This window comes from Tiliqua scincoides, chromosome 4, assembly GCF_035046505.1.
Source record: "Tiliqua scincoides isolate rTilSci1 chromosome 4, rTilSci1.hap2, whole genome shotgun sequence".
NCBI lineage: Eukaryota > Metazoa > Chordata > Lepidosauria > Squamata > Scincidae > Tiliqua > Tiliqua scincoides.
The window spans coordinates 74,893,093-74,907,400 of NC_089824.1; the positions used below are offsets into that span (position 1 = coordinate 74,893,093).

At 40.5% G+C, this 14,308-nt stretch overlaps 1 protein-coding gene across 5 annotated transcripts in view; it reads left to right on the forward strand.

The window, feature by feature from the left end:
• Positions 1-14,308, forward strand: part of DEK (DEK proto-oncogene) — a 41,321-nt gene that overhangs the window by 15,906 nt on the left and 11,107 nt on the right. For 3 of the 5 annotated variants that reach the window (XM_066622967.1, XM_066622964.1, XM_066622968.1), the window contains exons 6-11: positions 32-152; positions 1,264-1,449; positions 5,091-5,226; positions 6,280-6,428; positions 7,333-7,401; positions 10,197-10,245. In XM_066622967.1, the coding sequence (XP_066479064.1) occupies positions 32-152; positions 1,264-1,449; positions 5,091-5,226; positions 6,280-6,428; positions 7,333-7,401; positions 10,197-10,226 (691 nt within the window). In that variant the 3' untranslated portion in view covers positions 10,227-10,245. Of the gene's footprint in view, positions 1-31; positions 153-1,263; positions 1,450-5,090; positions 5,227-6,279; positions 6,429-7,332; positions 7,414-8,445; positions 10,096-10,196; positions 10,246-14,308 lie in introns of those variants that run through there. The other 2 variants (XM_066622965.1, XM_066622966.1) reach the window with 2 other exon arrangements.

Consider the following 14,308-nt stretch of genomic DNA (forward strand, 5'->3'; position numbering starts at 1 on the left):
GCTATATTTAATAAAATGTATTTATCTGCAGGTACAGAAACGCAATGCTGAAAAGCATATGTGAAGTTCTTGATTTGGAAAGATCAGGAGTTAATAGTGAACTGGTAGCCAGAATCTTAAACTTCCTAATGCATCCAAAACCTTCAGGCAAGGTAACGTAAGACATAATAAAACTGTGGTGAGAGCAATCTGAATTGGGATAGGGTGGGGGTAAGAACATTAATGGTGATCATTCTTTTTAATTTGGGCTATTTGTTATTGTCCTAAAAGGACTAGAGCAGGACTGAGCCCCATAGTAAGTCCTTTTGGGGGAGGAGGAAGGCTTTGGAGGGACGCAGGGGCTTAGCTGGACTTACCAGAGCCTCCTGCAGCCTCCTGGGGGTTCAGGGAGCCCTGCGCAACATTCCGCAGGACTCCCCAAAGCTTAAAAAGTGAAAGCGGAGTGCTCGTGCTCCAACTCCACAAAACCAGAAGTGGAGCGTGATCACTCCGCTTTCACTTTTTGAAGGCTGGGGAGCCCTGTACAGGGTTGTGCAGGGCACCCTGCAGCCCCCTTAAGGAAGCAATCCTGGGGATCATGTCGCTGCCTCCCCCCAGCCCCCAACCCTTAAGGGGGCAGAGGCCAGGACCCTCAGGCTGGGGTGTTGCGACACCCTAGTTTGAGAAGCCCTGGACTTGAGGGTAAGATTCAATATCTGTTTGGTCGGCCATATTTTTGACCAGCAGCAAGGTTACTAGGTGACAAAGAGTGACCCACAACCAGAAAGCATTAGTTCCTTAGGGTTGTATCCTAAATTTAATCATATCTAATAGTGCAATCCTATGCATGTCTACTCAGAAGTAAGCCTCATTTTGTTCCCAGTTAAGTGTGTATAGGAGTAGTTCCCAAAATTTCTCTTTCCATGGTGACCCTAGGACATGTGTAATGTTTTCATGGCACCCCTTGCTATGTTTGTCTTTGAGTATCTTGCAGCACTCCTTTGACCTTGCTGTAGCTCTACGGTGCATAGTGTGGGAACCAGGTGTATAGGATTGCCACTTAAAGAATTACAGCCCAATCCTATGCATGTTTACTCAAAAGTAAGTAGACATGGCTCTTACTTGGCTCTTACTTGGCCAAGACATGGCTCTTACTTGGCTCTTGAAGGCAAGTCCCATGTTGCAGGTCAGGGTTTGAACTGAGCCCCAGCTTTTACAAGTTGAAGACCACTGATATAAGCGGAGAGGTATAAGCTATGTATTATGTTGTTTCAATGTTTAAAGCCGCTGCCAAAATCAAAGAAAACACCCAGCAAAGGCAGTAAAAAAGAACGCAGCAGCTCTGGAACTGCACGGAAAGCCAAACGCACCAAATGTCCGGAGATTCTGTCAGATGAATCAAGTAGTGAAGATGATACAAAGAAAGAGAAAGATGAATCATCTGAAGAAGATAAAGAAAGTGAAGAGGAGGTAAAAGCTACGTATAGCTGTACAACTTGAGCAGCATCAGTTTGTCTTTCAAATTTGTTCAGACTGCAGGGTTACAGAGGAAAGTGCCATAAATCTGTAAATTATAACTTTTAAAATGCTTTCCTACAATGCTCTCCTCTAGTGCAGCAGTTTTCAAACTCTCCAGGTGTTTGGAAACCACTCTGAGTTCTTGTGGGGGCGGGGGGTGGCAGCAGGGGGTCCCCAGGATTGCGCTGCCCAGGAGGCTGCAGGGGCTTAGCTGCACTTACCAGAGCCTCTTGCAGCCTCCCAGGGGTGTAGGTAGCCCTGCACAAGTATCTACAGGGCTCTCAGATGCTTCAAAAGTGAAAGTGGAGCGATTGCGACCAGCCTCCACTAAACCGGAAGTGGAGCACAGTTGCTCCACTTTCACATTTGAAGCATTGGGGAGCCCTGCAGACAGTCACGCAGGGCTCCCACACCCCCGTGAGGCTACAGGAGGCTCTGGTAAGTACAGCCAAGCCAATGCAGCCTCCTCCCTGACTCCTCGCTGCCCCAGCCCCTTAAGGGGGCAGAGGCCAGGGCGCACAGGCTGGGGTATTGTGACGCACCAGTTTGAATAGATCAAACTCTGCACAACCCTCTACAGGGCTCCCCAGCCTTCAAAAAGTGAAAGCAGAGTGATCACGCTCCACTTCTGGTTTTGCAGAAGCTTTTTAAGCTTTGGGGAGCCCTGTGAATGGTCACGCAGGGCTCCCCGCACCCCCAGGAGGCTGCAGGAGGCTCTGGTAAGTCCAGCCAAGCCCCTGCGTCCCTCCAAAGCCTTCCTCCTCCCCCACAAGGACTTATTGTGGGACCATTATGCAAATCGATGGCAAGGCCACATCTGGAATATTGTGTCCAGTTCTGGTTGCCACATCTCAGCAAGGACATAGTGGAAATGGAAAAGTTGCAAAGGAGAGTGACTAAAATGATTACTGGGCTGGAGCACCTTCCTTATGAGGAATGGCTATAGTGTTTGGGCCTCTTCAGCCTAGAAAAGAGGCACCTTAGGGGGGACATGATTGAGACGTACAAAATTATGCATGGAAAGGATAGAGCATAATGCTCTAGAGAGCAGATGCTCTTTTCTCTCACACAGCATGAGAACCAGGGGACATCCACTAAAATTGAGTGCTGAGAGAGTTAGGACAGACAAAAGAAAATATTTCTTTATTTCGCGTGTGGTTGGTCTGTGGAACTCCTTGCCACATGATGTGGTGATGGCATCTGGCCTGGATGCCTTTAAAAGGGAATTAGATAAATTTCTGGAGGAAAAACCTGTCACGGTTGCAAGCCATGATGTGTACGTGCAACCTCCTGATTTTAGAAATGGGCTATGTCAGAATGCCAGATGCAAGGGAGATCACCAGGATGCAGGTCTCTTGTTGTCTTGTGTGCTCCCTGGGGCATTTGTTGTGCCACTGTGAGATACAGGAAGCTGGACTAGACGGGCTTATGACCTGATCCAGCGGGGCTGTTATGTTCTTGACTTGCTTTGAAGGGGTAAGTTGGCATGAAAACCTGTTAGTGGAATTGGTGGACTCCTGTGAAAGATTGTGCTCACTAGCTTTTTATAGCCCTGGTGATAGGAAACAGATTTTGTTGGACTGTGCTGTGACCCTGTGTCTGGTGGGTGCTAAAATGAAGAACTAGTAAGCCAAAAGGATATTTGAGGGCCCATGTTGACAAACGTTTGTATGCTAGGAAGTGCAGGCATGAATTACCAATGAGTCGTTGTTCACCTGAATAATTTCAGCTTGTGATTTGAGTTGAAATCCTACAAAAAAGACAGATCCCAACCTAGTATAGGAGGTTGCAATCCTTTTTGTTGTATAATAGATAATTTTATGGGATGGAAGGTGGGATATAAATATTCTTAATTAAAAATAAAAAACTTTGTCTTGCATCCCCATAAAATTTGAAGTTTTATCCACCAATGCCGGTACATTATGCCTGATAGATTTACTGCAGATACTTGCCTGTAAGTCAACCACAGATAAGTCAAGAGAAGTTTTGAACCAACAATCATGGAATTTTCTATGACCGTCGGATAAGTCAGGGGTTGAACTTAGGGGGGGTGTCTGACTATAGTTTTGTCTGATTTTACTCAAGGCCAGATCCTGAAAAATAAGCTACCACTAATTGTTACCTAAGAACTGTAGTCTCTAATTTATCAAAAACACAGTAAAAGATCATAAGATACATTTTTATTCTTTTTAAATTCTGGTCTTCACCACCTTTTTGTAAACACTATCAGAGTAAGTGCACTGTAAACAACATATCAGTGGTTTCCAACTTGGTATTCATGTACACCCAGGGACACTCAACAGGACCTTTAGGGATACTTGAAAAAGAATGGAATAATGGCAGAAAAAGGCAGGCTATGCTCCAGAATGCATGACTGGAAGGGAGGGAGGTACTTGACTGTGAAAGTCCCACCAATAGCTAGTTTTTGGTCATGAACCAGTGATTGAAAACCAGCACAGTAAAAAAGCTGAAACATAACATGGAAAGTGATCAATCACCCAGAATTCTGAGGATACTTCTGGTGCAAAACAGTGCAAAGGCAGAGTCTTCTGTTCTTCAAACAGATGAAAGAGAAAACACTGTGATAAATACATGAAGTCTGGGCTTTCATATGTGATGACGGCTTGTATTATTAATGCAAAATGTTTGTAATTAGTATGAAGGGTACAAGTTATGGAAATAGGCTGCCAAGGAATATGCAAGTGAAAAAGGTTGAACCATGAATCAAATCCACCTTTAAGGTGTCTGGTGTGTTAAACCAGATGCTCTACATACAGCATATAAAACATAACTGGGAGTGTGCAATTCAATTCACAGCAGAGAGATGCAGCTGCATATATTTGCAACCCTTCTTACTCAGAAGTAGACCCACTGTTTTCCATGGGAGTTATTCTTAAGTAATGGTGCACTGAATTGTAGTCTGGGAAGGAGGGTCCCATCCTGGTGTTTCAAAAAACAGATCTACTTTGCAAGCATTTGCCAAGCAGAACCAGAACCAGGCTGCAGCAGAAGGAAGGAGATGAAAAGGTAAACTTTGGCTGGAATTTCCCAGTTGCCGTAGAAACAATCTCTGCCCTGCCTGCCTGGTGCCTGCCTGCTGCTTGAGAAACTTGGCGCCTGTCTGCGGCTTGAGAAAGGAAACTTTTCAGAGTTGAAAGGCTTTGCCCTCTGACCCAGAGAAAAGGCGAAGTGAAAATTTGAGCTTGATTACTTGGCAAAAATTTCACTTATGTATATAAAGTATATCCCACTTTATCCCATGGACTCAATAGATTGCAACATGGTACCAACTTCCAGGGGATTGGCTATGTTAGTCTCCTGTAACAACCAAAAGCTCCCAAAGAAGCCAGTCTTTAAAATCTTAAAGATTAGCATATTTATTTTAGCATAAACATTTGTGGACTACAGTCCATTTCATCAAATAAATTACAGTTATATAATACTGTTTGCAGTAGTTTGGGTGGAGCACCTGTATTCTAGTCTTTGCTGCAGAGAGAACTTTCTAACCACAAACTGTGGCAGATCACTATTGTAGTAGTAAAAGTGACAAAATATTGTAATGGAACTGAATAACCTTTGCATTTTTTCGGCAGCAACCTAAAAAAGTATCAAAAAAAGAAAAACCCAAGCAAAAAACAGCTTCAAAAAGCAAAAAGGGTACAAAGAATGCCAATGTTAAGAAAGCTGATAGCAGCACAACCAAGAAGAGCCAGAACAGTTCCAAAAAAGGTAAATAATCTGTCCTTGATAATGTATTTGTGCTCTTGGAGATAAAGGATTGCATTTAATCACGTCCAACTTCCAGTGGAATAGGATGATTTCAACTTGCAAATCTGCAACTACCATATAGCCTTTCTGCAGTGCACTTTCTGCACTGCAAAAAATAGCCTTTTTTGCTATTTGCTGCTGGTGCCTACACCAAAAATCTAGATTGGACTCACTTAGAAATGGTATGGAAATATTTCCAGAAAGGGTGAGAAGTATTGGGCTAAAATATTAGTCACCTGTAATTCTTCCTTGGAAATTATCTGGAAGATGGGAGGCTGCTAGGGCTCTTCTGAACTTTGGTCTTTGCACTCACAAGGATTTGACAGTATGTTTGTAATCCGTAAGATTTAGATGAATAGGGTTTTCCTTTTTGCAGGGCAGGCTGCATATAGGGAGAAGCTAGCTACTGAACAAAATTCTGATTACATAGTTTGTAGTTTAGTCAGGGTCGACTAGCAGTGAAAAGATGTTACAATAACTCATTAAAGTTCAAAATAAGCGATTTAAGGGGTCTAGAAATATCAGTGAAAGTTCTACACTAACAAAAATTTATCTTTGTTATCTTAAGATTTAAATTGGTAGGGTTTGATGCTCCAATTTATGAAATATATTTCTGCTCCACCTCTCTTCCACATATGTGGAGGCCAAAGGCAGCGCATGTAAAAACAAGAATATATGATATTATAAGATGGTCCTGTTGTGTTCTGGGAAGGGTTTTGGGGCCAAACAGGCAGTAAGAAAACATGCACGGAGGTTTTAAGGAAGCAAGAGACCTTTGCATAACTGAGGGTTGGTAGAATTGGAGCATCAAAGATCACATTGGGGATTTATTGAGATATGAGATCAGAGAGAAGGGGTAACTATAGATCTCTACCATGCTGCATTCTGCTCTTGAAAGCTGAGAACATACACAACTAGCTGTGCAGTTGTTTGGATCCAGGGCAAAACATTGATTTTTGGGAAAGGAGCAACATTGTCAGCCGCTGCATTTTAATAACATTTCTGTTTATTTAGAAAGTGAGTCTGAGGACAGTTCAGATGATGAACCTCTAATTAAAAAGCTTAAGAAGCCACCCACAGATGAAGATCTAAAGGAAACTGTGAAGAAGTTGTTAGCTAATGCAAACTTAGAGGAAGTTACCATGAAACAGATTTGTAAAAAGGTAAGTGTTTTAGCATTGGATTTGTACTCTGGTTATACAATAGGGAGACTTTAGAGAAAAAATTATAAAATACATGCATATTTTAGAAATGCACCCCTCTTGATGCACCAAAGACTGAAATGAATTCAGCTAATGTCTTGTTTTCAATGTAAATCCATTGCCACAATATATTACTCTGTTTTGAGTAGTAATAATTTAGGTTCCTGCCTGGCACATAGGGAGCTATAAATGCCTGAGTACATATTTTGCATGTATAAGGTCCGTTAACTTATTCCCTGATCTATCCAGATCTATCATTCTTCTGAGCTGCTCAGGTAGTGGTATAAATGATTTCCCTTTCAGCAACCCTATGAGGAAGGTCAGGTAAAAGATGGTCAATGACCTAAGGTGACTCAGCAACTTTCATGACTAATAAGAAATTTGACCCTGGTCCTTCCTGGCCAGTTCATGCCCCTTGCCATCCACTCCACCCCTCCCATGCTTGGTGAGTATACAGGTTTTTATCCAATATCCAAGTAAAGAGATGCTTCTTTCTGGTAAACAAGGGATTGCTCTGTTTGATGGTTTACTTCTTTTTATGTACACAGTGAGAGGAATCTTGTTCAAAGCCTGATCGTGCATTTGGATTGGAGAGTTAAATTCAAATGCACCTGCAAAAAGCATCATTAGCTTTGCTTTGTGGCTACTTTTGGGAGGCAGCTTTAAGCATTAAATTTGTGTAAAAAGCTTTAAAAAAAAAAACACCACCTTGCCCCAGCTCTGCAACTCCAATCCAAATTGCCCCCACAGCTGTTGCTAATTCTTTTTTAAACTCCACAGATCTTGCATCACCTCTTGCTCATCCTAAGAGTACATTTGAATTGTACTGCTTTACTCACCTTTTGTTTTAAAATGGTTGTTGTAGGTATACGAAAGCTATCCCAGCTATGACTTGTCTGACAGGAAAGACTTCATCAAAGAAACAGTGAAAGAGGTAAATAATTAATTGGTGAAATATCATATGATGATTTATGCTTATAAAAATAAACTGGAAAATGCTGAGCAAAGTTTCCAGTACTAAGTGCAGATCCTTAAATTCCATCACTTATATTTGCAATGATGCCTTGCAGCTCAGTATCTTAAGTCTTGAACAGGCTTACTCCCAAGTAAGCTCAGCTGAACTTAGTGGACTTGCTTCTGAGTAAATATGAATTGGACAGCACTGCTTAAGTACATTTTACTTGTTTTAGACCATTTTTCAATAAAACAATTCACTACGTTCTTTTCAGAGAATTGTTAGCATACCCATGTAACAATAGCAAAATAGGCCACCTTTTCTTTTATTTGCCCATTTCTGTTAGCCTGGAAAAGTTCAGTTTTCAATTGAAATAATCCGTGAGACATTTTTTCAGACATGCAATTCTAAATACATGTTATGTCATATGAATGAGAAGGTGGAAGTAAACAAGTAGTGAAATAAAATTTCATTGACAGTCTCCTAGCAATTTTCAGCATCAGATTGTCTGGAATTTTCATGTAGTGGTCATTTGGAATAACAGAGGGGGTCTGCTGAAACCTTAGATCCTTCTTAAATGGAAATGTGGTGAGATCTATTGGATAGCTTTCATAATTAAGATCAAATTTCATAATGTGATACCAAGCAGCTGAAAGTAAGTTTGTTTAGTCCTAGATTGTTCCAAATGTAGGCTTAAAACAGAACATTTAATCAGAAAAGCAAAGCATTCTCTGCAGTTCAAGTTAGACATTTTAGATGTTTCATCAGTCATCAGTTTAGAACCAGTCAATTTGAAAAACACAAATTCTCTCATCTGGGTGATGAGGTTAATGCACTTGTTGATGTTAGTTAAGGTTCATATTATATCCTCTAATGCCTATAGCCAAAGTCTAACCTGTTTATTTCCTTGTACGTAATTTCAAGAAAGTGGTTAGATCAGCATAGCCAGACTGTAGCAAGAGAATGTGGGGGAGAGGGATTTTACAGATTAAATATTAAAAGTACACAACTCTTCTCTTTTAGCTCATTTCATGATCTTATGGGGAGAAAACAAAGGCTAAAGACATCTTCCTGTGAATTAAAATATTTTATAAACACCAGCACAAATGTGGATTTTTTTTTTACTTTTGCCTTTTTGTATAACATAATATTTAGTCAGGGGATGATTCTACTGGCTTAATGTTCTGAGTGTTAATGGAAATTGCTTTAACTTTTAAAACTTACGTTTAATGCAGTTCACAGGTTTTTGCATGGCAATAAATGTTTACTGCTTCTGTTACTTTGTACATCATGAAATTTCTTTGTCCAAGCAAATTTACTATAGCTGTTTTTAGTGTATTGTAATGTAGAGAATTTTTAAAAATCAAATATGAAAGTTGTACCTGTGCATACGCATGCAGAGACTGTCAAATATTGCAGGATTGGGCATTACAATAATTTTGAATACCTACATTTGTTCTGTTGGGATTATGTTTCAAATCCTGACTACAAGTGCTTTAAATTATACTGTCTTGCATGTATCACCTGAAATTGTCAAAGCATGTTAACTCACAAATAGATGTTATTTTTGTACTTTTAAGAGAGTTCTGTTTGTATATAAGCTTAAATTCAGGCTACTTTGCTTAAACCCAGGTGGCTGTGTTTTTAAAAAAAAAATCAGTGTGTTTTATTGGATTTATGACCAGTGTCAGTGTTCAGGATTAATTTGGAAGAAAGTATAATTACCATACAAAAAATATAGTGTTATATACCTTTTGAGGAAAGTTTGATTGCACTCATATTTTTCCAGTGTTTAACTTCATAGAGGGGGCTACAGTTGGCCCTTGTTCCAAAGGCTTAATATAATATAGTTATATCATTATATACCTGTGTGATATAGCAGTGATATAGCTATGCATTGAAGCTAATACATAGGGAAAAAAACACCAAACATGAATCTGACTTTGAAATAAGTAGTAACCTTTCATGAGATAGGTAGAGACTTGAGCAAAGTTTTTGATAAGTAGAGACTTGAGCAAAGCTCAGACCATGTACAGTTTTTATAGTGGTCCTACTGTTGAAGTAATACAAGCTCAGAATCTTTAGAAAAGCACATGCTTTAGTGTAGGAATAATTTCACAATAGACCCTTTACTATCTTTGTGGCTTCAGCTCGCCAGTTGAGTATTCTTTTGTCTTCATCCAGAATGAGCATGTATTTTATAATTGGGAGGATAGGTTGTTACGTGTTGGCTGTGGTAGTAACTGTAGATGCCTACCGCTTTGGTTCAGTGTAATATCAAAATTAAAACCTCAGTTCTATACACAGTTCTACACGAAGTTTTACTAAAAGTTTCTACCCCCCTGGCTATTTGCTTTGTTGGTATGAAATGAAACAAAGCAAAGCCTATAATCATGGATTAAAACTTCCACAGATGCCAAACAAGTTTGTGTCATAAGGTGAAATGTAACTAATCCCTCCATGACTGTATTGATTGCAAGTACTGCAGATGTCAAATAGTTCTAGTAATGTGTAGATGAGGAATCGAAGGTCAAGATTAACATTCTGAAAATATTCAACCAGTTAGAAAGCTGATTGTGACCATTTTTACCATTTTCTTTGCATGTAATCCTTTATATTAAAGCTGAATGTAACTAAGTTTTGTATTCAATAAATGTCTTTAAGGAAAATGTATATTTTGATATTTTAATACATGTACAGTAAAACTTAATACATAACTGAAGGTGCTTGTTGTGTAATCTAGAAGAAAATGTTCCATTTTCCTTGTTTTAAAGGTACAAATGCAATCCAGATACCAGTACTGAGACAGAATCTCTAGGTTAGGTAAGCACATCACTCTTTGAACAGACATACAGACTGAATACATTTTCTGTGGTAGCAGTTATTGACAATTCTTATAAACCACTTTTTTAATATCCTTTTTGCACTGTTACTGTTCTGAGGCCCAAATCCTAACCAACATTCCAGCACTGACATAGTGGTGCCAATGGGGCATCCTGCAGTTGGGTGTCAGTCATGGAGGCCTCCTCAAGGTAAGGGAATGTTTGTTCCCTTACCTTGGAGCTGCATTGCCCTTACCTCAGTGCTAGAAAGTTGGTTAGGATTGTACCCTGAATGTAATTATTTCTGCACTGATATGCTCTTTCAGAAATTGTTAGGGTATAACCCATTCAAAGGGGCATGTGGAAGCCTTCTCGTTGGCTTCATAGCCCTCTGCGCAACACCTCCCCCCCAAAAAAAAAATTCTAGAGAGGGTTGGGAAGCCCTTTAGAGTGGAATACTATGAGCTGCAGTGGGTTCTGGGGCTATAGGGAGATGAGCAGTGATCACTCTTCTCCCTCTCTTGTGAAAACAGAAATGTCTTTTATTTAGAAAAGTTTTACCGTATTTATCGGCGTATAACACGCACAGGCGTATAACACGCATCTTCATTTTAAGAGGGAAATTTATATTTATGTATATGCTCCACGCTTTTGTTTTAAATCCATTAGGGATTAAACCCATTAGGGTTTTAAATCCATTAGGGATACCAGTAGTAGGGAAATACCGTAAATACGGTTATGAATGCAGTTTTTTTCAGCGTCAAAATGTCAGGATGAGTCACACTGCAGTGGTATACTTTTTACCTAAGTTTAAATTAAAAAAAAAGAGTAAGGTACCGTAGTATCAGGGGGGTGTAAATTTGCATTCTGTACAACGCCAATCATAAGTAGTGAGGCATTTCCCAAACGTCAGTATTTCTTTGCCCCCACCCCACCTCACCTCACCTCAATCCCTCCCCCTCCCCTCCCCAAAGAAAGGGTCTCCACTTACCATATTCATCAGCTGCCAGCGGCTGTGATAATATGCGGCGGGCGCAGCACTGACATCACGTCACGACGCTGCGCTGCCGCTAGGCACTATTGGGAACGGGATCCCTTAAAGAGGATTCCGTTCCCTGGACATCGGCGTATAACACGCATACATCATTTGCCCCCTATTTTCAGGGGGAAAAAGTGCGTGTTATACGCCGATAAATACGGTATATACAACTCAACGAAAACAAAATTCTAGAGGCCACTAGCTGCTTCTCCATGGCTACCATTATGTTATTTTTCAGTATCTAACTTGTCTCTAATACTTCAACTGAAATCACAGGGCCTTCCCTGCCACTACTGGGGCTTGACCCATACTATGGGGAGTCCTTGTGAACGACTAACCCTACTGCCATTAGGGTTCTCCATTTTAGTGGCATCTTCTGTGCTGTTTTGGAACCTTGTTTTTCTCTTACAGTCTTGGTTTTTAGCATATACCAAGTGCTACCTTTTATTTCTAACTTTATATCCCTGCTGTAATCAAGAAATAAAAAAAACCCTGCTTGTCTCTAACCTTTGCCTTTTGTGTTTCTGACCACTTTTTCTTCCAACAGAGAAACATACCATGGTTCAAACTCAAGAGCTGTTACTGCGGGCAAGAACTTTGAACCCTGCTGCTATGTACAATATTGTGATCAGGCAGGGGCAAGCCTTTGTGCCCTCCCTCCTTTTGCCTAATCTGCCTCTATGCTAAGGCCAAAATCAGTAGATTTTGCTGCCAAGAGGACAAAGCCTGGTAGAAACTATCCTCCCTGTCAGAGAATTTCCCCCAAATAACATGTAGCCCAGAATTGGGGGTAACTGGGGAAAAGCTTTGAATGAGTTCAATAAATCACAGGCAGATAAAGAGAAAATATAGTTTATTAAAAAATATGGGGAGGAGGGGAGTTGGGTAATAGGAGGAAAAAATATAATTAGCAGGCTTGGGTAATGACTGGCAGTCTAGCTGCTGCTCTTGGTGAAAATATAAGCTGATGATTACAGGGAAACCTAAGAAAACTGAATTTCCTCTGTACATACTTCAAGGTCAGCTTGAAGAGTCTGTCACATCTCATCACCAGAAGGTAGATGTTAGCTTGGTCATGTACAGACACAATCAAGCTGAAGCACACCCAGGCAACCTTGAGCTTGCCTTAAAACCTAAATGCTGATGTCACTGATCTGTTGAATTCAATTAATGCAGCTGATGAGTTGCCAATTTCTGGAAGAAACTCCAAAGGTATTCACCAATTCCCATGGGATCTGAAAAGGTTTGTATGAATACAGATGTTTACTAGCTATGTATCTGTATTAAAATCCTTTCACTAGAAGACTAGTCATTATCCTTTGAGCAGTTGCTCCCCCGCCCATCAATAGTAATTTCACCGGTATTTAAAACAACCTATTTTGTCCAGCTTCAGTCACAGAGGTTACCAGGCTTTCTGTGTTCATGGCACCCCTACAGTTCTGTTCTTGTTTTCTCCTTGGAAAGTTAAACTATCCCATGGCACCCCTGTGAGGTTGCTGCAGTGAACTGGGGTTCCACAACACACACTTTGGGAACTGGAGTTAGTACATTATGAACCATAAAGGTCATATGGCGAACTATTTCCTGATAGTACCTCATTAAGTTATGCTATTAGAACTTCAGTATCTATACAGGATTCATGGTGAGTTTGTCCGTTATCTCACTGGTCCCAGTTCCTCCTGTTCTGTACCATCTGTTCTGAGTTTAGTTTTCTTCTTCCAAAAGATAGCCTAAACAGAGTTTCAGTTTTCAAGTAAGATGGGTAACAGGTATTAATGCTATATAAAGGGGGATAGATTAACACAAATGAGTATATACTTATCTGGGACCTAGTGAATGAGCCATGAGAACTGGGCACAGCAATACTTAGATTGGTGGAGGTTCTGTAGGTAGCTACAATGCAGTGGACATGTTTTCATCTCCCAAGACAAGGACAGATAGGCTAGTATAGAGAAAATGTTGCATGAACCAGCATATGTCAGATAGTATCTACCAAGAAAGTATGTAGCTCAATTATGTATAAAGTATGAACTAGCCCTTTAACCACAAGGAATAGTCTTAGGTAGGGAATGTTAGCTGAGAATTGTATTAAAGCCTCCACTTTGATTTAAATCAGATTTTAAACTTCTAGGATTTAAAAGGACATGACAACATCCTTCAATCTCAAGCACATTTAGAGCAGTGGTTCCCAAACTGATGGGTTGTGATCCACCAGTGAAGCCCCTTTAAGAGGCAGGGATGGGAGAAGGTAGCAACATGATCCCCAGAGTAGTACTGCTGCTGAGGATGGGAGGGGTTTTTTTACTTACCTCCAACCTTTGCAGGGCTTCCCAAGCTTCTGTAAGTGAAAAAGGAAACAATTTGGCACTTCTGGTTTTGTAACAAAAACTGTTAAGGCCAGTTTTTTTCTCTTTTCCCTACTTACAGAGGCTTGGGGAGGCCTGCAGAGGGCTCCTCAGATCCCCAGGACCCCCCAGAACTCAGGCATTGGTAAATAAAAAAATCCCCTTCTGTCCCTAGCTGCAACTCAATCTGGGGATCTTGTTACTACCATAGCCTCTCCCACATACACACTCACAGTGTTCCCAATTCCCTTATAGGAGTTAAAGGAATTTGTATAGCTAACCATTTTTTAGCATGTCTCCCATCTATTTCTATGCAACAAAACTAAAAATTGTTTTAAGGTTTGTAAGAACATATGGACCAGAGAAACAATCCAGCAGAATGCATTTGGATTCTGCTTGCCTTACAACGTTAGATAGTAGTCCTTAAGATAGACACGGCACCACTCTTTCTGCTTGAAATAGCTCTGCAAATCAGCTGAGAAGGGTGTCTATGAACACCTGATTTAGGAATGTCTTACTGATTTCAGTGGGACTTCTTAGCAAGTCTACTTAGAATCAGTGCCCAACTGTACAAATAATAAGGGAGAGAAATGGTGGAATGTGGCCTTCAAAATTTCAGGGGGAGAAGGAAAAGGAGACAACATGGAAGTAAAGGCAAGGGGAGGAAGTGGTAGTATTAT